Source organism: Pan troglodytes, chromosome 5 (assembly GCF_028858775.2).
Source record: "Pan troglodytes isolate AG18354 chromosome 5, NHGRI_mPanTro3-v2.0_pri, whole genome shotgun sequence".
In the NCBI taxonomy this organism is placed as follows: domain Eukaryota; kingdom Metazoa; phylum Chordata; class Mammalia; order Primates; family Hominidae; genus Pan; species Pan troglodytes.
The window spans coordinates 130,860,352-130,883,482 of record NC_072403.2 but is presented as its reverse complement, the minus strand read 5'-3'; the positions used below and the strand labels follow the sequence as shown (position 1 = coordinate 130,883,482).

The following is a 23,131-nucleotide window of genomic DNA, read 5'->3' as shown; positions in this document are numbered from 1 at the left end:
GACTGTAAAACTTTATTTTCAAAAAGACAATCATTTTTTAAATGGTAGAGACAGAAGGTGGCAATTACTATCAGTGCAGTTTGACCTTTAAAATTGTCTCTAAAATGTCTGGCACCTATCAACCAGTAGAATATATTTCATATCTAAATTGCTATGCTAAGAATTTAAAAACTAAAGATTAAATTATTTTCTGAAATAAAATATTTTGGTTTATTTAAAGAAAATAAATAGAATTTTAAAAATTTTAACGAATGTATAGAAACTAATACCGTGCACTACATAATTTGAATATAATATATAGTTTGAAGCAACTACTTGTTCTCATTCTTTATTCAACACATGCCTTTCTAGATATTCTATAATTCTGTAATAAAAATACTTATCAAAATTGCCTAAACCTTTTAAAGCAGAGGTTTTTAATCTTTTGAGTTAAAGTTTTACATTAATATGTATTTCTATTGATTATATTAAACTCAGCTGTTTAAATTATAGCTATAAAAATTAATTCACTTTACATTATTTTGCTCATTGTCTTTTAAAGTGCCATGTACTTTTCATGCTGAATAAAAGCTATTTATTGCAATTCTGCTAACTTGTTTTTAAAAAGAACAAAATAAATTTTGATATTGCATTGCATGATTAAGGCTTTCTGCATATAATTCACATTACTGTCTTGAGCATGAATTCAAAGATTTTCGATGGCCTTAATATTATTTTGATGTGCTTTCAAAGTTAAGAATACAAAATATCTAAGTATGTTTGAACACTAAATTGCATGATCATATCTTTCTGCACATAGTTTATATTATTTTCTTGAGTGTAGATACAAAGATTAATCACATATCCTAAGATGGAAAGTACTATTTTGGAGTTCTTTCAAGGTAAAGTATATTACAATGTAAAATATTTAAGTGTATTTTATTTTAGCTGGAGAAATTTAAAACTCTGTAGATTTTAAATATGTAACTATTATACACTGTGGTACTTCCAGTCATTCACTTTAAATATTGCATTTCTTCATAAGTTTCATCTGTTAATAGTTCAAACGTGAGTCAAATTAACGTATGAGAGGTCTGTCGATTCAGCAAATTTTGAAGTAGGTATTGCAGAAAATAAGAAACACCACTGTGAGCTGATTGGTTTCCTACTAATTGAAGTACACACTAAATTTGAGGATGGGATCCAGGGCCACTGCTAGCCTATATGGCACCTTTGTGCAAAGCAGAAAAACATGTCCATTCTTTTTGGATGGACACAGATCTGTACCAGGGCAGACAGCTTGGTGAGCAGAATGCTGGGTAGACTTTAATCCCCACTTGGTCAGGTGCCAAGTAATAGCTTTGAGAATATTGTTATTCTGCATGTGACACACCCTTTCCAACTTTCCCGTATACATTTCAACAAGTTATCCTCAGAAACAAAAAAGGCAGTCCCATGGGTCCCCATGCTTAGGCTGGGACTAGGGTTGAACTTCCAAAGAGAGGGGGTAGGTGCTTTCTCTATTTCAAGAACCAACTTGCTGGGAAGAGAATGGCTCTACCGGTTACAAATCAGTGTTCACAAATGTCTATTTTTGTTCTTGTTACCTTTTTGTGGTTTATTTTTTCTTTCTAGGCTGTCTTCAATATTTATTTTATCCTGATTTTCATTGCATAAAATGGTGAGAAGTCATTTAGTATAATTTATCATATTCCACAAGTGTGGCCTTAGCTGTGGCTGTGAGATTCTTATGCGCATATCACATTCTCACATTTGCAGGATTTATTTCAGTCTGTAAGTCGTGGGTGCTGCTGCCATTTAGAGGTATAAGGAGTTGTGATATTTGGTATCAGAGGTTTGCAGTTCCACCTTGGCTCCAAAACTTTAAAATAACCTCTGAAACCTTAGGTTTTTGTAGAAATTAATAAGCAGAATTCATAAAGTTTCAACAGGTGGAGTCACTTATTCGGAAATACATTAAAACAGATTACACCTAGATTGTTCATACGATTTCTCACCAGTGCTTGACTATTTCCATAAAGCCATATGCTAACCTTTATAACTAACTCTGATTGATAACTTTGTCCAGAACCCTTCTGGAAGGCTAATCATCACCCTAAGCTCACTACAGTCTGTGACTGTTCCTGCTGCTTTTTAAAGGGATATGGTGGCTTGCTTTGGACCTTTTCTTTTTCCAATTAATGATTCTTTCCTCCGTTCTTCTTTTGCATGTCTAGTGATTCCCCACCCTTTCTCTTTCTTTCCCAGGTACCTTTCTTTGTGACGCATGTGAGGCAACTTATGTCTGCCTTCCATCAATTAAAAGAGAGTATTTTCCCATTTACAAAAACTCACTTTAAAGTTTCCTCTTTTCATTGGCTTTTTTGGCCGCAGAAACTGTTTTACCAGTATATAAAAGCATAGAGTGTTTTAAGTTGCTTATGGAACACATTTTACAACTTTGTATCTGGTTCTCCTAAGTTCCTCTTAGATTTAGACTTCTTTTAGAATACAGTTACGTAGTTTCAAGTTACAATATCCTGTGTATGAGAATAGAAATAGGTCAATTAAATGGTTTTATCAAATGCATATATGAACGTATATAATACATACATATACCTGTTTTATGTTTTTATTCTTACCAAAATACTTAATTTTAAGTATATTAAGACATCTAGAAGTGATACAGACATACTGAGGCTGATGTCTGTTTTCAAAAGGAGTGACAAATCAGTTTTCCATAGTGAAAGAAAAGCACCTGACATTATTATAATGGCTGAATAAAAGATTGTGGGACGTTTGAGACATTTTAAAAACTTAAAGGTTTTCAATAACTTTGAGTTAAATAAAAAAAATTTACATGATGATTCTAAATTATAAACTGATATATCTTTTAAACAGTAGGTTTTTAATTCTCAAATAATCTTAGCTAATATTTGTTGAATGCTTAGTACATGCCAGAGTCTGTTCAAAGTGAGCTATATGTAGTAACATAGCCTGGTGAGGTGTTGATACTAACAAGTGACAGAGCTAGGATTTTAACTCAGAGCTCACACTCCTATTTCACTTTACTACTTTACAAATAAGTGGTTTAACATACTCTTTCCTCAAAGTGACTATAACCTAATGAATATGTTAGTTGTCTTCTGTTTTTATTTCATATTATGAATTTTTATTGAAACTTAAGACAGATATTCATTGTATTCTAAATGTGGGCTGCAGTGTTCTTTAGACAGTCTATAAACAATATAACTAAACTATTTTCAGAATAATTACAGAAAGTGGAATTTTAAATGGCGATATTAAATGGTTATTTTTATGATATATTTTAGAACATTTTAAATGGAAACATTAAGGCAGTTATTTTACTATCATTAATATCTTTGAAATGCTTTCCCCCCTTTGCTGGGTAGTTTGTGAACTATGCCTTGTATTTATTCTTCATTGTGTACCATTCTGGGGCATAGATTTCCTTGCTGAAACAGAATCTGGAGATACAGCTTTCCCAGTCTCAGACTTCTTTGCAACAACTGCAAGCCCAGTTTACGCAAGAACGACAGCGGCTTACGCAAGAGCTTGAAGAATTAGAGGAGCAACATCAGCAAAGACACAAATCATTAAAAGAAGCACATGTCCTTGCATTTCAAACTATGGAAGAGGAAAAGGAAAAGGAGCAAAGAGTAAGTTTTATGTGACATACGTTCAAATGTAACCCAACTGCCCAATAATAATTAGTCTTCAAATTAAAAAAATTTTTTTTTCTATTTTTTGAGACAGGGTCTCACTCTGTCACCCAGGCTGAGGTGCAGCAGCACAATCATGGCTCACTGCAGTCTCGACTTCCTAGACTCGTGATTTTTCCACCTCAGCCTCCTGAATAGCTGGGACTATAGGCGCACGCCACCATGCCTGGCTAATTTTTTAATTTTTTTTTTTTGTAGAAACAGGGTCTGGCTATGTTGCCCAGGCTGGTCTTGAATTCTGGGGCTCAAGCAATCCTTCCACCTTGTCCTCCCAAACTGCTGGGATTACAAGGGTGAGCCACTGTGCCCAGCCTGTTCAATATATAGACAAAATACATTGAATCAAATTGGTTTCATGATGATTTCTTTATTCTACTGAAATGACCCTAATTATTTTTTCTAATGTTGATTATCTTATGTCTAGTTTTCTTGAAAATGAACCTAAAACATTTTGTATTTCTTAAATAATAACTGAGTTTTAGTAACTGTTTTCTATTTTGTTTGCATTTTCCTTCCTATATTCTAGCATAATAATTTGAATTTGTCTTGTTCTAGGCTCTTGAAAATCATTTACAACAGAAGCATTCTGCAGAGCTTCAATCACTAAAAGATGCACACAGAGAGTCAATGGAGGGCTTCCGGATAGAAATGGAACAGGAACTTCAGACTCTTCGGTTTGAATTAGAAGATGAAGGAAAGGCTATGCTTGGTATTTTGAAAAGATTACAATCTTGTCATATTCATATGTACATTTTTAACATTTTTAAAATTCAACATAAAATCACCAAGTTTTATTTTAAAATTTTGAAACGTCAAAATGAATATCTAAGTGTACTGCATATTTTATTTGAAGTTACCAGATGAATAGGCAGGACACAAACAGTAAAGTGAGTTCCCCTCAGCTCTCTCTGTACTCCAGCTATGCAAGCAACACCACTGGTACTCTGATCTGTCCTTTTTGGACTAAGTGGACTCAGGACATTGAGGTGTCCCAGAAATCAATCACTGCTCAGTAGAAAGGACATGGAGCCACATGTCCTTAGACTGCATGGTCATATGGTTTTTTACACTTCAAGATTTTGTTTTAATGGGAAAAGTCAGTATTAGGTCTGACTCTTCTGTTGAGGTATATATTTCTTTGAGATTTCTACCTATGAGGTGTTCACATCATTACTTTTTATAAGGAGGTAGGTTGAGTTTTGAAGAAAAACTGGATATGCATTTAAAGATTTGTTTTGGGTTTTGTTTTTTATGTCATTCAATAACTTTTTATTCTTACCATCTCATTTTCCTTCTGTTTGGCTTTATTCCAAATTATGCTAATATTTTTAACATGTTGTCATACTTCAGTGGCACACTCTTTCCAAGTAGGAATTTGGAGCAAAGAAGACTGAAGTGTTATCAATATTTTGGGCCTCAAAGGGAAAGCCGTCTGACCGTGTTTCTCATCGATAATGTTACTGGGAGTCCCAGACCAAGTCGTTAAAGCTCTCCTCTTCCTTCTTTAAAACCCACTATGACTGCTAGCATGAAAATCAGATTAAATTTAGACATTTGTCAAAGATTTGTGAAAAACCTTTTTATGTGCTAGAGATTGCTGAGCAAGGAGAATTAAAAAATGAACTACTGCCCTGTCTTTGCACAGGAATTGTAGTCAAATGTAGAGGTCGCCTTTATAGAAATGTGGCCAAAAGGGAATACACATTCCACAGCTTTGTGAGGGCAGGCAAAAACAGTCCCAGTGTTGGAACTATTGTTGTTTAGTCCATTGAAACATGCTCCACTAAACATGATTTAAATATGTCTTTGTTGGCCGGGTGTGGTGGCTCACACCTGTAATCCCAGTACTTTGGGAGGCTGAGGAAGGTGGATCACCTGAGGGCGGGATTTTGAGATCAGCCTGACCAACATGGTGAAACTGCATCTCTACTAAAAATACAGAATTAGCCAGGCGTGGTGGCGCATGCCTGTAATCCTAGCTACTTGGGAGGCTGAGGCGGGAGAATCGCTTGAATCTGGAAGGTCGAGGTTGCAGTGAGCCAAGATCACACCATTGCATTCCAGCCTGGGCAACAAGAGCAAAACTCCGTCTCAAAAAATAAATAAATAAATAAAATATGTCTTTGTTGACAAAAAGAGTTTTGGGTTTTTAAAAAAACTTTTATTTTGAAATAATTGTAGATTCACATGCAGTTTTAAGAAATACTACAGAGATCTCTTTAACTAGTTCCTCCAATGGTAACATCTTGCAGAACTATGGTACAGTATCACAACCAGTACAATGATGAAGATTCTGTCAAGATTCAGAACATTCCCATTACCATGAAGATGACTCATGTTGTTCATTTATTGCCACACCTATATTCCCAGTCCTCCCCTCCTATAACACCTGGCAACCATTACCCTGTTCATTTCTATAATTTTGTCAGGTTAAGAATGCTCTAATTTTATAAATGAAATCATACAATATTTAACCTTTTTGGGGAGAAGGGATAGGGTCTCACTCTGTTGCCCAGGTTAAGAATGCAGTGGTGTGCTATCAGCTCACTGCAACCTCTGCCTCCCGGGTTCAAGCAATCCTCCTGCCTCAGCCTCCTAAGTAGCTGGGACTATAAGTGTGTGCTGCCACACCCAGCTAATTTTTGTAATTTTTGTAGGCAGGGTTTCACCATGTTGCCCAAGCTGGTCTCAAACTCCAGGCCTCAAGTGATCTACGGGTCTCGGCCTCCCAAAGTGCTGGGATTACAGGTGTGAACCACCACACCCAACAATATTTAACATGTAGAGGTTGGCCTTTTTTCACTCGGCATAATTATCTGAAGTCACCTAGGTTATTGTGTGTATCAACAGTTTGTTTCTTTTTATTGCCAAGTAGTATTCAATGGTTTTGATCCACCGTAGTTTGTTGTCCTTTGCCCGTTAAAGATCACCTGAGCTTTTAGTTCTTAGCTGTTACAAATAAAGCTGCTATAAACATTCACGTACAAATTTCATATAAACATAAGTTTCATTTCTCTGGGATAAGTGCCCAGGAGTGCGGTTGCTGGGTCATATGGCAGCTGCATATGTAGTTTTGTAACAAACTGCCAAACATTTTCTAGAGTGATTGTACCATTTTCCATCCCTACTAGCATCATATAAATTTTGCTCACATCCTCACCAACATTTGATGTTGTCATTTTATTTCATCCTTTCTGATAGGAATGTGTGATAACTCATTCTGGTTTTAATTTGCATTTTCCTAGTGACTCATGATATTGAACATTTTTCATGTGCTTATTTGCCATTTGTATATCTTCTTTTCTAATTGGATGGTTTATATTTTACTGTTGCATTTTAAGAGTTGTTTATATATTGTAGATACTAGTCCTTTGTTGGGATCCTTCAATTCTACATTTTGTCCCCATCATTTATTTCATTGAAACTACTCTCCCTGAGATCACCACTGAGCTTTGAACTTCCAAATCCAAAGTATTCCCACTTACTAGCTTTCATCTTATTTGCCCTATCTTCAACATTTGAGCCCTTTGACCAAAACCTTCTTGAGTATTTTTTCCTTGGTTTTCATAATAATATACTATACTTACTATATTCCTACTTTTCCGACCTCTACTCCTTCATCTCATATACTGTCCCGTTTCCACATGCATCCATCAAATAATTAGTATTTCCCAGGATTCAGCTCTATCTTGGTTTGTTTTCTGTTGCTATAGCAGAATACCACAGACTGGCTAATTTATAAAGGAAAGAGGTTTACTTGGCTCATGATTCTGGAGGCTGAGAAGTCTATGATCAGGTGGCTGGCCACATCTGGTGAGGGCCCTGTGCTGCTTCCTAGCTTGGTGGAAAAGTGGAAGCAGGGAGAGGGCCTGAGCACTAGAAAAAAAGGGGTGGATTTCCTATGCTTGCTAACCATTCCTGCAAGAAAGCCATTAATCCCTCCTAATGACCTAATCACCTCCTGAAGGCCCCACCTCCCAACAGTGCCACAATGACAATCAAATTTCAACATGTGTTTCAGAGGGGAGAAATCATATTAAACCACAGTAAGCCCCCAGCCTTCTGGTCTCTTTTTTAGTTTTCAGCCTTTTCTTGGTTTATTGCATCCACATCCATGGTTGCAACCACCATCTATGTGCTGGTGATTCCACATAATCATTTCTAGACTACACCTCTCTTCTTGTACCTTAGGTTTCTATTTCTTACGCATTGTTAGACAGATATTCTAACTTATACTAAACATTTAAAAATATGAACTCACTGTCTCCCATAGTCCAAAATGTGTTTATATTCCTGTACCTCCTACTCTAATTAATGGTATCACTGTTTACACACTTGCCAAAACCAAGAAAATGGGAGTCACAATCGACTTTTTTTCTTTTTTCTTTTTTTTTTTCTGAGACGGAGTCTCGCTCTGTGCAGGAATACAGTGATGCCATCTCAGCTCACTGCAACCTCTGCCTCCCAGGTTCAAGCAGTTCTCCTGCCTCAGTCTCCCAACTAGCTGGGATTACAGGAGCCCGCCACCACGCCTGGATAATTTTTGTATTTTTAGTAGAACTGGGGTTTCACCATGTTGATCAGGCTGCTCTTGAACTCCTGACCTCAGGTGATCCACCTGCCTCATCCTCCCAAAGTGCTAGGATTACAGGTGTGAGCCACCGTACCCGGCTGACTTTTTTTCTTTCACTGCCACGTCCTATCTGTTACTCCCTCCTCTTAAACATTTCTTCTATTTGTTTCCTCTTCTTTAGTCCTCTGCCATACTTAGGTTTTGGTTGTATCATTTCTCACCTGGATTATTGCCATAACCTTGCAGATCTCCTTTCCTGCAGTACATTCTGTAGACTCCAGTCAGGGTAAACTTTGTAATGCTCAAATCTCACCATATGACAACCCACTTCAAATCCTTCATTGATTCCTCATGTCCTACCTTAGTGCGTGTCAAGGTTTCCCACTGAAAAAGGCCTTAACACCAGGGGAAACAACTTATGCTTTACATGGCAGTCTCAAGAGGAGCCTGAATTGGCTAGCTACAAGCACAGCTTGTCTTTGAAGTCTCATGTTTTCACTTTAAAATTGATAAATGTGTATTTTACTCACTTAAATCTTTGTTTATATAATATGTAATTAATGGATTTTCCAAAAATCTTCTAGTAAAATTCATGTTTCAGAAGATGATCAAGTTTCTTCACACATGCCACCACACATATCCCAGTTTGAGAACTATGAGCCTTAGGTTAAAATAAAAAGCATTTTGTACTAAAACTTTCTCCCACTAGGTTCCATTTTCTTTACAGTATGACCATGTGCACTGTGGCCTCCTGCCATGCCAACCCTCCTATAGTTTGCCAGACAGACCAGGTTCTTTCTGCTTTTACATATAGTACCCCTTCTTCCTGAATGCTTTTTCCTTCTCTACTTGGAGAACTCCTACTCAGTCTTTCAGACAGTTGCTGTGACAATTCCCTTCCCCAGTTTCCCCGTCCTAGAAAATTTGGGTTCTTGCACTACTGTGCTTTTATCATACCTAATAGTCACCTCTGATATCCTACTTAGTTTTCTGGCATAATGCCTTCCCCTCAACCCTGTGCAGTTATAGAGATACTGTCATATTTCATTTCCCCTTAGAATAGTGCCTGACATTCAATAAATGTTTATGGACGGTATGAAATAAACCCAAACTCAAATGAAGGTGATGACCTTCAGATCACTGAGAACATTGACCAGCCAGGCTCCTTTAGGGATATTTTTGAAGAATTCTTATTTGGGTGAGAAGTTGCCTCCTAAATATTTGTTATGGTACCATTAAACTCTAAAATTTCATTCTTTTTTTTTTTTTGAGATGGAGTCTCACTGTGTTGCCCAGGCTGGAGTGCAATGGCGTGATCTCAGCTCATTGCAACCTCTGCCTCCCAGGTTCACGCAATTCTCCTGTGTCAGTCTTCTGAGTAGCTAAGATTACAGGAACCTACCACCATGCCTGGCTGATTTTTTGTATTTTTAGTAGAGACGGGGTTTCACCATGTTGATCAGGCTGGTCTCGAACTCCTGACCTCAGGTGATCCACCCACCTCAGCCTCCCAAAGTGCTGGGATTATAGGCATGAGCCCCCGTGCTTGACCAAATTTTATTATCCTAATAGTGAAAGAGACGAATTAAAAATACTTCATCTCCATTAGCACTTTACCTGCATACTGAAAGCATGTATAAAAATACCTTGATCCGCTTAAACATTTGAAATATTTTATATCCTCATCAAAGCTACATTAACTTTAAATTCATGATAGTATATTGTAGTCTGTAATATTTAAATTTGTCATAGTTTATAATCTATTAATTTAATGGACATACACAAGTGTTCTAATTTTTGAAATAATATTTTTTACTTCTATAATTTTTATCTAAAGTATTGATAATATTTTTTAAATGTGCCAAATGTATTTTTGCCTTGCAATTCCAGCTTCCTTGCGCTCAGAACTCAACCACCAACATGCAGCTGCAATTGATTTGTTACGGCATAATCATCATCAAGAATTGGCAGCTGCTAAAATGGAATTAGAGAGAAGCATAGACATCAGCAGAAGACAGGTAAGTAAGAGTATTCTGTACTCTGATGATTTCTTAAATTTGAATAGATTGAATGTTCATAATTTTCTGAAAATTATTTTGTAATAACTTATTTTCACTAGTTATCACATTCTATTTATATTGAGCTTTATTTGATTCAGTTATTTATTTGAGACAGGGTCTCGCTTTGTCACTGAGGCTGGAGTGGAGTGGCACAATCACAGAAGGGAGCTTAACTGTCAGATAACTGCTAGAGCAGCACTAAACTAAGTCTGCTTTGTAAGCCATGTGATGTGTGTGTTTTAGGAGGGCCTCCTTAGATGCGCTTTCTCTTTAGATTATAGGCAGTGGTGCCACAATTATTCTTCAAAATCATGTAAAACTTACTGAGAATGTAAGAGCACTGTGTTCTAATCTCAACTAATCCACTGATTATAAATCATCTTTGGGTATTGGTTTCCTCATCTGTAAAATGAGAGAGATGTCCTTTGACCTTTTGGGTTCTTTGTCATCTGACATTATTGAAGCTATATCCATATACACACTATATGTGTGGAAAGAGAAGAGGCCTTGAGGTTTTCTCATTTCAGCAGTTTGCTTTTGAAGAAGCAATGTCAGAATGATTACATTTGACATTCCAGTGTGTCATTTTCTTTCCCGCAGATAAACACAGAAATCAAATATGTAGAAAACTTCTAAAAATGACTTTTTTTTTAACAGAGTAAGGAGCACATATGTAGAATTACAGATCTACAAGAGGAATTAAGACACAGAGAGCATCACATCTCTGAATTGGATAAGGAGGTTCAGCACCTTCATGAGAATATAAGTGCCCTAACCAAAGAACTGGAATTTAAGGGGAAAGAAATTCTCAGAATACGAAGTGAATCTAACCAACAGATAAGGTATGCCATTAAGTACAACAGAAGGAATATGCAGTGTCATCTGAAAAACTGTTGTGCTGATATTTAGTAATCTATGCTATTTTTGTGACTAGACTGGCTCTCTAGTAAAATATTGAAGACCTCTTTTTACTTTATTTGATGACTATGTTATAATCTAGAACACAGATGAAATGTTTATATCTTGAATGATGTAGCATGTATTCATTCACTTTGGAAATTGTATATAATTAACTGAATTCTTTTTAAAATGTTATTTGAAAAAGCATTAAAGGAGACAACTTTAACAAAGCCAGAAGCTTATAGCAGAAAGTAAGTAGCTTAATTTAGGCTGTTTACATAAATTTTCCATATATTATACCAAAAACCATTTCAAATCTGGTAGAATAATAGAAAGTTTTGAAAGCTTGACTTCAGAATAACATTTTCTTAACTAAAAATAAATCAAACAGGTTGCATGAACAAGATTTAAACAAGAGACTTGAAAAAGAGTTGGATGTCATGACAGCAGACCACCTCAGAGAGAAAAATATCATGCGGGCAGATTTTAATAAGACTAACGAGCTACTCAAGGAAATAAATGCCGCTTTACAAGTGTCGTAAGTCATATTATATAAGAAAATTCATATGTGGATAATAAATTTAGGAGCACTGTGTTTAACCTCAGATTAGCTGTTATTTTGACTCTAATAAAAAGGATACTTTAAAAAGAAAATTTTAGTGCTGTGTTACAGATGGTAATTGCAGTGCTATATGTTCTTTAATTAGGATGAGGCAGTTGAATGATGATGTTTTATCAACTAAGACTGCACCAGTTCTGCTAGAACAGTAATCTAAAGAATGTTCCTTAGGATCATGAACTATCATGCCATGGTGAAAACTGAAAATATGGCTATATATAATGTTAAGTAAAAAGAATATATAGTGAACAATAGGAATACTATGATCCTATATACACACTAATAATGTATATTTTACCAAAATATCAAAATATCTTAACAAATACCAAATGTTAATGGTAATGGTTCCCTCAAGAGAATGGATTAGGAGGTACTGGAGATGAGAAAGAGCAATTCTTTCTTTTTATTTTATATACTCCACTTACATATTGTTTAAATTCCTACAAGAAGCATCTAATTGTCTTATGATTTTAAAAATCAATAAAGGGGAAAACATTACAAATAAAGTTACCGCTCATACATAGTAACTACAGTATTGTTAAAACCAAAGTTTCTAATTCTTATTTAATGTTCTTTGGAAACATTTAATAACCCTTCCTTTCCTAGATGCTTGTAAACTGATGTAGCTAATGCAGTTTGTACTCAGTCCATCTCTGTGGCCTAAACCCTGGTCCAACATAAGTTATTTCAGAATTAATCTACTCTAAGCTGCTGCTAGTAGTTTATTCACCTTTAGTCTCTCCTCTTCCAATCAAATATATATATATCCACATACTTCAGTAAAGTCACAATTAGTGACTAATCCCATTATCCTTCATGTCAAAGTCAAATGTAAACTTAACAGCTCCAATGTGCCTTATTCTACATCATCCAACAGCAACCCTTATTTCTTATTCCGTCTACTGTCTTTTTATCAGCCTAGTGGACCTTCTTGGGTTTCCTGTGTTGTCCTCTACAGTCTAGAATAACCTCCTGTGTTGTTGCCGTTTTAAGTATTGTCCTCAAATCTAAAAATTATCTTCTTTTATTTGATTTATGTGACCAATTCAATCTCTCGGTAAAGATTGTTACATACATAGGCAACACCACAACACACACATACAGACGCACACATGCACACACACGTATTCACTTAAGCCACAGCAGAAAACAGGTCCCCAGTTGTTATTTACTTGAGTATGCTGTGAGATGAGGTGCTCTTTCTGATGGGCATATTCAGAATCGTTACATTAGTTAAGCACTCAGTGAATGTGTCATGAATGAATTTTATGATTCTTTCTCCATCATATTTACCACTTTTTGAAGTTGCCTTTGAAATGGTGAGGAAACTTGTGTTACTTCCCTGGTCACTCTGAGTTTGGTGTTTGCTGTTATTAGAGGTGATTTTTAAATCCTTTTGGGCCAAGTATGAGCTCAGGTATCTGCCTTGTATAACAGCTCATAACCCCATACTTTTGCAGAAATGATTTACAATAGACCTCAATTCCTTGGCTGTCCTTTTTCCTGGCCTCAGTGGTATTCCTCAGACAGAGACTGAAATCTTGGCATCCCCCACTTCATGCTCTGAAAAAACATAGTCACAGAAAGAATAACGTCAGTCTGTCTGTGTGTCCTGTCTCCTTAGGAATGTTAATTTACAAAGAGTAAAGGTTGTGTCCTTGTTTTTCCTTTATTCTGTTGCATATGGTTTTGCACATTATGAATCTTCAGTAGGTAGCAAATAACTTAGTTTTTGATTTTATGATCATTTTTAATAATCAAAGAATTAGTATTTGCTTTTAAGTAAACTACCTGCTTTTCTAGACTCTCCTTTCATTTTAATGCTTCCACTTGGGTCCATGCTAACCAATTACGTTTCTTTTTTCACCAGAAACCTACTGCCACCAGGTAATTACCCCCTAGCTTTAGGTGTTTACTCCTTTAGTTAAAAACAAACACACACCAAATTTATATTTGACCAACACTGTCCAATAGATTGTCTGTGATAATGAAAATGTTTTGTATCTGCTTTGTCCAGGTTAGTAGCTTCTAGCTAAAAATGGCTCTTGAATGCTTGAACGGTGGTTAGCATAACTGAGGAGCTGAATTTTTAAATTTCATTTAATTTTAATTAATTTAAATGTAAATAGCCATATGCAGACTAATGGCTACAATGTTGGAAAACATAGTTTTAGACAATTGGTTGTTTCTGTTCCATATCCTTAAATGCAGCCTGCTTGGATCTGCTGAATGGTTTGGATTTAGACAGGTAGTGAGCAGGGAGAGTTGGTTCCAACTTATGGAGCTGTGGGAAACAGTATCTGAACTGTTCCCAAGGACTAGGGGATTCTATCGAAGTTCCTAATCAGCTGCACCCTGGCTTTAAAACTTTGAAATCAGAAGAGTCCTGTGGATTCCTGGAAGGCAGTGGTGCTGGGGGCTGAAGGGACATGGTGCAGCCTGACAGGCCACAGCCTGCCACTGAGGAAGCTTGGGGGCAGAGGCAGCTTCTTGCTTCTGCTCCTGCCCCAAATCCTGTTGAACTCCCTTCCTGGAGAGAGAAGGGTGGGGCAACACATGTAAAGGATGGGAAATACCCTCTAAGTCTGTAAGTATTGTAGAAATGGTGATGAGTTCTATATTGCTTATGGATGATGATTATTACAAATCCGCTTTGGTGCTGGAAGTTAAAGTTTTAGATTTTTCAGAGAGTTCTATAGAAATTTTATTTTTCAGTGATATAGTAGTAAAAACTTTATATCTAATAAAAATGTCCTGATTCTGGTTTCTTTTAGAAACAAATGAGAGAATGGGCTGTTTGATTTTTTTTTTATCTGAATGATTTACTCTGTAAGTAAAGAAAGTTTAAGCTAAATGAAAACATTCTCTACAACTTGAGGTCATGGCCGATTTTTAATATGCAAAAAGATGGTTCTGAGATTATTGATTGTTTAGGTTTATTTCACAAAAGATGATTTCTTCTTGAGAGAAATGTTGAGTTTCTATACTTAGATTTTAAATAGATCAGTAATCCCCAATTGAAAAGAAGCACTCCGCCATACCTGAATTACTAAATTTTTTTTAAGTTTTGAGTCCTTTCATCTATAATACTCAAATAACTTTTGCTTTTGTTGTCATTTGATTTTTAATTTACCATTCAGGTATGGTTGTAAGCTTTGTGAGGTACGGAAGTAGTCTTGTCACAAATCAGAGTCTGCGTAATTTATGGGAAAAGAAAGGTTCAGCGTTAAAGTGCTTCAATTGCTATATTTCCTTTATTTAAGAGTTTAGAAAATGATGATATAATAGAGTTTTTTCATCTTTATAAAATCAAAGTTATAGGATATATGTGTGCATAATATACTATTGTTTGGTTATGAAACAATAGTATACCATTTTTGGTTCTAAAATTCACTGATTTTATTTTTTTATCCTTTTCTTTTTCTTAACAAGACTATAACTTGGAAACTTTGTATACAGCTTTTTAGGCATTTGTAATTTAGGCCTGTTGTCCATGAATCACAGACATTGACCTGTATATTGTCAGAGCCAAAGAAAGCAGGGCATGCATGCCTGGTGAGAATCCATCAGTGGCCCTAATTAGTAATTTTATATGTTCTACTTCTCCTTTCTCCTTTTTTCCCCCTTTCTCTTCTCTCTTCTATTACTTTTAATGGAAATCTGTAAAATTTGAGTAAAAGGCTACACTTGTGTGGTATTCTCAAGGCGGCATTTCCCAGGCTTTAATCATTTATATACATCCTTGGGAATTGGGTCATTTCTGGCTACGTATATTATTTTCTTAATATTTTTAATTGACTTATTTTAACTTAAATATTTAATAGGAAAACTTGATATCACTACAGTAGAACATTTATCACTACTGAAAAATTTTATCCTTTATTCTAAATAAAAGCTAAGCTATAATTATATGAATGTAAATTTTGTGAAAATAAAACAATGTTATTAGATTCTAGCTAGCATTTATGCTGAAGTCCTGCCTGAGTGTTGTGAAATAGAGTAATGAACATAAGTTATGAAGGCAATTTAAGATACATAGACCCGGCTGGGCACAGTGGCTCATGCCTGTAATCCCAGCACTTCTGGGAGGCCGAGGCAGGTGGATCACCTGAGGTCAGGAGTTTGAGACCAGCCTGACCAACATGGTAAAACCCCGTCTCTACTAAAAATACAAAAATTAGCCGAGTGTGGTGGCAGACACTTGTAATCCCAGCTACTCAGGAGACTGAGGCAGAATCGCCTGGACCCGGGAGGTGGAGGTTGCAGGTAACTGAGATTGTGCCATTGCACTCCAGCCTGGGTGACAGAGCAAAACTCCATCTCAAAAAAAAAAAAAAAAAAAAAAAAAAAAAAATATATATATATATATATATATATATATACATACACACACACACCCAATTTTTTTTTCTTGTGATTAGAAAGATTAAAGAACAAACTTAAAAACAACTGTGTATCCAGGAACAAAACCAAACTCCACATGTTCTCACTCATAAGTGGGAGTTTAACAAGGAGAACATGTGGGCCCAGGGAGGGGAACATCACACACCAGGGCCTGTCAGGGGGTGGGGGGCAGGGGGAGGGATAGCATTAGGAGAAATACCTAATGTAGATGATGGGTTGATGGGTGCAGCAAACCCATGTATACCTGTGTAACAAACCTGCATGTTCTGCACATGTATCCCAGAGCTTAAAGTATAATTAAAAAACAAAACAAAACTGTATCACCAGTTGTTCACACCTGGACTAAATTTTAGAAGCAGTGCTGGTTATGAGAGCTGCCTGCGGCAACTGAAGAAAAGAAAAATATTGACTAGTCTTGGCTTGAAATGGATATCGGAATAGTACCAAGTTTTCTTTCTGTAAAAATTTTGAAAGACTAGTAATTAATGAAATATATTTGCAAGTTAAATCTATATCATATTACTTACTTGTTCTCTCCTTTAATGCTTTCCTGTTTGTGTTTATATGGATTATGTTTTTTCTATTTAATCAATTATATTTTCCTATTTAATATCCAGGTGTTTTTCTTATTAAACATTTTTGATGATGTAAAACTATTGTATTAGTCCGTTCTCACGCTGCTAATAAAGTCATGCCTGAGACTGGGTAATTTATAAAGGAAAGAGGTTTAATTGACTCACAGTTCAGCATGGCTGGAGAGGCCTCAGGAAACTTACAATCATGGCGGAAGGGGAAGTAAACACATCCTTATTCACATGGTGACAGGAAGAAGAAGGGCCAAGCAAAGGGGGAAATGATTTTCCCTTATAAAACCATCAGATCTTTTGAGAAGTTACTGTCATGAGAATAGCATGGGGATAACTGCCCCCATGATTCAATTACTTCCCACCAGGTTTCTCCCATGACACATGGGGATTGTGGGGACTACAATTCAAGATGAGATTTGGGTGAGACACAGCCAAACTATATCAGATATTTTATAGAGAAGATTAACTGATAATAATTCTGTAGGCAAAGGATGTTTAAGCTAAATAAAAACACTGCAATTTGGATTCAGGGATAGACCTTTATTATGCAAAAAAAAGTGGTTCAGAGATTGTAACTGATTGCTTTAGATTCACTTTACCTTAACTTCTCAATTAACAAAAAGATAGAAATAATAGTTTTAAATAAGGCTTTAAATTTAGTTGTTTAGCTACCATTTATACCAAGTATTCTTGCTCAGCTGTGGGAAGCAGTTCATAAATCTTGTACTTTGCTTTTAATGATAAAAGAAAGTGCTCCAGTGACCTCTTGTGGTTTCTCCAACATAAAACCCAAATTGCTGTTTCTTTTACTAGTTTAGTATTTCTCGACTCTTAATGTTTGCCCATAAAATACTTTAAGAGTTAACTCTGCCATATTGGGATAAAATGCAAGGTCACTTTATTTGAGTTAACAAATCACATTATTTTTCACTTGGTCTCTATTGTCACAAAAGAACAAAAGTTAAAGATAGTGGAACTTAACACATTGTACAGCAAGGTTGTTCAACCCACGGCCTGCAGGCCATATGCAGCCCAGGACAGCTTTGAATGCGGCCCAACACAAATTCGTAAACTTTCTTAAAGCATGATAAGATTTTTTTATTGAGTTTTTTTTTTAAGCTCATCAGCTATCATTAGTGTTAGTGTATTTTATGTGTGCCCGAAGACAATTCTTTAAATGTGGCCCAGGGAAACCAAAAGATTGGACACCCCTGTTGTACAACTTACCTCGCACTGATCTGATGAAGTCCTAGCTGATCCTGAGACAATCACTTCCTCACTTCCTCATCACCTTCATACCTCCCAACACCCTAATTGAGAACTTTAGCCAGGGGACTGGATAGAGAGCCTAATATGTTATCTCCAAATCTTTAGCTTAGGCTGAGTTTTTGGAGGGATTTTATGGTACTCAAATACACTGAGATTCAGGTACCTCTCTAGGGTTTTGGGTGGGAATAGGAATGTATAACTGATTTCTGGAAGATAGATCATCTACAAGTTACTCAGTATTCATGAGTGAATAATTTTTTCTAAAAATCTTTATTAACCATAATTTTATTGAATAATGTTATTGAAATTTTAAGTTCTATCCTTTATATCCTGAAAACAAGATTTTTAAAATTGTTCTAATTATTTGCATTTTCTAAAATTGAAAGTGCTTTTTCTGAAACTAAGCCAGCAGTTTCCATTTGTATTCTCTTCAGTCTGCCCCATCCTATATTCTTAGACTCAGCAGGATGTGTCACCTGCTTATAAAAAGTGGCCTATATTTTAACGTTCAAGGCATTCAGGCCTATTACCACCTCATATCATTCAGGACAGAATAGGCTTAGAAGGGAACATAATTATTCTCTTACCTGATGAAACTTTTTTTCAGTTTGTATGTATTGGCTGATAATATAGAATTTTTAAACTTTCTTTTCTATAAACCAGGAAAAAATGATGTCATACATGTGTGTCCTTTGTTTTGCTTTCGTCTGTATTTGTTTCTTGTCCTTTTTATATGTTACCAAGCCTTGTGTTATCACACAATATTGTATTGTGATAAGCACTTGTAATAGTAAGCCTGCCTTTCTAGTATCAAACCTGTTATTTGTCAGGTTAGTATCATTCAACATATAATTTCTTCTGCAGAGCTTATCTCCAGATACTCCTCACCTTTTCTCCAAATACTCTGGAATGACTTAAAATGAGTGACTTCTTCAGAAGTAACCTGCAAAGCCTTTCATAGTACCATCTACCCCTTTAACTCCTTTAATGCAACTACTGCTCTTGAAGCAGTCATGTCATTATGCTTAAAAGTTTTAAGGAAAAAAGAAGTTTTGTTTCAGATTTTTGTGTGTGTTCAACTAGACTAATTTTTTTAATGTAGGTATTACAGAAGAATGTATCTGAGTGATATCAATGAGCTAAAGTCTTTCTTGTTTTCAGATTAGAAGAAATGGAAGAAAAATATCTAATGAGAGAATCAAAACCAGAAGACATACAGATGATTACAGAATTAAAAGCCATGCTTACAGAAAGAGACCAGATCATAAAGAAACTAATTGTAAGATATTTTGGTTTTAGTCTAACCATGTTAGTAATCAATAGATATTGATTGGGAAAATATGGGACAATCTTTTTAAGTAATGCTAAGTGAAAATAGAAAACACAGAACATGTGCACTGTGATTGAAAGTTCATTGAAATGTTTATGAATAAAGTAATTTTTAAAATTTAAATTTGGCATTAGGGTAAGGGAATTGTACGTCTTTCATTTTTTTTAAAAGAAAGTCTTTTTGATACATATTGAATGTTTAATAATATGTCACTGCCAGTATACAATATACCACTGAAGTGTGTGTATGTATGTGTGTTGCACATGTAGTATTAGGATTGGCTAGCAAAGAAAAGCCAGCACATTCATGCATTAGCCTGTATTCTACACTAACAAGTTGAGCATATTGATTTCCTAAAATGTGTCCTAGCAAACACTAATCCAAAATTTTTACTCTATAGAAAAAAAATGTTCCATAATCTAGCCACAGAAAAGTTGCATGCTTTCTCTTGGAAGGTCAGTAACACTGAGGTTCTCTCTTGGAAAGTCAGTAACACTGGGTTCTTAATGGCTCTGAAGTTTATCAGCTAAGAAAATACGGATTTAACAATGAATATACTCTTTAACCATTCATATCTTCAGCTGAAGACTTTTGACTTTAGCATGCAAAAAGAGCATAAGAGCAACATGTATTTCTGAAGTCCTTTTTCCTTAATGCATCTCTGTTTGCATTTAGGAGAGGCAGCTTGTTGTCTGAGACTAGAAGTTCCTGCTGAAAGCAACAGGTAGCAGATTGGGGATCACAGGTAGAATCCAGGAGCAGGCTTTGGAGAGATGAGTGTGTGCTGCTTCAATCCACCAGCCACCCAGTTTTCTACATATTGTGAACATGAGCACAGGCCTTATAGATTGCTGCATCTGATAGCAGCAGACTCATGGAAAATTATATTTCACACATGAAATCAGCAAGCATAGTAAATGTATTGAAACTCTGTTCCATATAAATAGCTATTAATTCCCAGTTCTTACTGAGGAGGTGTTATAATTGTATTTTGTCCTCACAGCAAATACAGTAAAGCAACTTTCGAAAGCAACACAGCTCACCAGGGAAGAGCCAGGATTGTACGCAAGGGTTGTTCCATACTCCTTCCACAACAGCCTGATTCCGTGGACTGTGAGGCACATAGGTCAAGATTAGTGATTTGAATGACAGTGGTGACTAAGAGAGGCATAAAGAATTCTACTAGATTTCACTAGAATCTAGTTCTGCTAGAGCACAGCCCTGCATTCTCCCACACACTGTTGTATTTACTTATGGCCTTCCCACATTCTGCTTACTTAATTAGAACATCTTGTTGGTGAAGCCAAAGGTAAAGGTTTTATCTCTATGTGGGCAATCACTTTTTCCCTGTTCTTTGATTACCATTGCTATCATAGATTAATATCTCAGATTAGATGCAATCGAATCTATTTACAGTACTGAAGAATAATGAGGCCGGATATGATGGCTCATGCTTATAATCCCAGCACTTTGGGAGGCCGAAGCCAGAGGATTGCTTGAGGCTAGGAGTTTGAGTCCAACCTGGATGATGTAGTGAGACCCTACCTCTACCCACACCAAAAAACAAACAAACAAACAAAAAAAAAGCTGGCTATGGTGGCACATGCCTATAAAAAGAAATGGAAATAAAGATTAATGATATAGTTTCATCCTTATCTGTGGAAACAATTCAGTCATGCCCAGAGCCCCATGAATGTAAGTTGTAAACCTGCCCAAACTGCATAGTCAGCCCTGTGAAACAGCTGGGACCAAATAAAACATTTAGGTCCACTTTTGAAGGAAAAGGGTCAAGTGCTCGGGTATAGGGTTTAAAAGGTGTTGAAAACTTATCCCCCAACATTCCTTAAGACAGCAGCAATCATGTCAAGAAATCTTTAAACAAAGTATCTAAATCTTCATTCAGGTTTTATAGTAAATTTTAAATGAAATGGCGTTTATACATTTATGTTTTTAAAATATTCCATAGAAAATATTTAAAAGATGTTTATAATTCTTTTGCATAGGAGGATAATAAGTTTTATCAGCTGGAATTAGTCAATCGAGAAACTAACTTCAACAAAGTGTTTAACTCAAGTCCTACTGTTGGTGTTATTAATCCATTGGCTAAGGTATGTGCCGTAAACACTGTAGAATAGGAATGTGGTTTAAAAGTTGGTTAAAAATTTGGTGAAAATATTTGGAGCAGCATAGTTAGATAAAGCTCCCAAAAAATGTTTTCTTCTATTTAATAATCTAGCACTAAAACTTATGAATTATTTATATGTTCATTTTAAGAATGAAACTGAATACTACTCATATTCCTTTAAATATATTTTACCAATATTATAAAACTTGATTCTACCTTTTTTTCATATTTCTAAAGAAAACTAACCTTCTGACTCTGCTTAAGACTATTTCTTGTTGTTTTCTTATTGTTCACAATCTTCTGCTTATGGTCCAGAAAGAGACTCCAGCCCTGGATACCCAACAGCTGTTCCTGGTTTAAGGCCTAACATCTTAATGGACCTTGGGTTGGACATGTATTTTGTTGCCTACCAATCGTCAGAGAAGGGCTTTACTTCTCTCAGCCTTCTGACCGTTCTTTTTGGTTTGGTTTGGTTTTTTGTTTTTGTTTTGGAGATGGGGTCTCACTGTGTTGCTCAGGCTGGTCTCAAACTCTTGGGCTCAAGTGATCCTCCTGCTTCCAGCTCCCGAGTGGATGGGATTGCAGGTGTATGCCACTTTGCCCAGCTTTATGACCATTCTTAATTAAAATTGAGTATGACTTATTTTGATATTTGTTACTCTCTTGGGACAAAAAGAAGAGCCTTGAAATAGACATGGCCAAGTCTTATAAATCTTTGTACCCTAGCTTCCCATGGCTCCAATCATGTTTTGGGTATAGTAGGTATTCAGTAAATATTTGTTCAGTTGCAAAATTTCATCACATTCCCTATAAGCCACCACAAATTATTCTGTGAATAAAGGAAGTCATAAAGAATAAATGATTATATATATACATATATATATATTGGCTTCATAGGAATTATGAATCTTATGGCAGAAATCAGTAGTAGAATAAAAGTGATAGTTCCAAAGCTGTTTTTCAAATTCAGATTTTATTAAGTTTCACGTCATGCCTAATTTTTATTAGGACTTTACCCAGAAATTTTCCTTTCCTTTCACAGCTCGTAAAACTTCTCTATTAAGAACACTGAATCTATCCTTCCTTTACAAGTTAAAGTGTTCCAAACTTTAAACTTGAATGTTTTCTAAAATAGAATGACTGTAGTGGCATGTAGCTGTATCTCAGAGTCTAAAATACTGCCTGGCAGATAGAAAGCTCTGAGTAAATAATTGGTGAATGAATAATTATAATTAGTTTTAGTTTTTTAATTCATAATTTAGGGTGAAATAAGATTTTAATTATAAAGCAAGATTATGAGGTTTGTGGAAAAAAAGATATACTAAAAATACTCCTTTTCATTTATTTATTTTATTGGAATTAAATTTTTTAGCTGCAAAACGATTACTGTAGAACTTTACCAGTATTCTTTTGATTTCTTAAAATAGAAACCTTAAGTAGGTTTAATTATGCCCTCTGGTGACTAGAATAAGAAAATGCAAAAGATACATCTTTGTAAGAACTTTCAAACTACTTTTGACTCCTAATAGTGACTTTAGTTTT

General features: G+C 35.6%; 1 protein-coding gene across 12 annotated transcripts in view; it reads left to right on the top strand.

Annotated features, from left to right (window-relative positions):
• Positions 1-23,131, top strand: part of FAM184A (family with sequence similarity 184 member A) — a 188,547-nt gene that overhangs the window by 162,141 nt on the left and 3,275 nt on the right. For 5 of the 12 annotated variants that reach the window (XR_010158165.1, XM_009451909.5, XM_001163920.8 and 2 more), the window contains 7 exons: positions 3,447-3,659; positions 4,278-4,431; positions 10,186-10,313; positions 11,013-11,197; positions 11,647-11,793; positions 19,296-19,413; positions 21,468-21,572. Coding sequence is in view for 10 of the 12 variants with exons in the window: in XM_009451909.5 (XP_009450184.2) it covers positions 3,447-3,659; positions 4,278-4,431; positions 10,186-10,313; positions 11,013-11,197; positions 11,647-11,793; positions 19,296-19,413; positions 21,468-21,572 (1,050 nt within the window). In the remaining 2 variants the exon portion in view is untranslated. The remainder of the gene's footprint in view (positions 1-3,446; positions 3,660-4,277; positions 4,432-10,185; positions 10,314-11,012; positions 11,198-11,646; positions 11,794-19,295; positions 19,414-21,467; positions 21,573-23,131) is intronic. The other 7 variants (XR_010158166.1, XM_063813398.1, XM_054686222.2 and 4 more) reach the window with 3 other exon arrangements.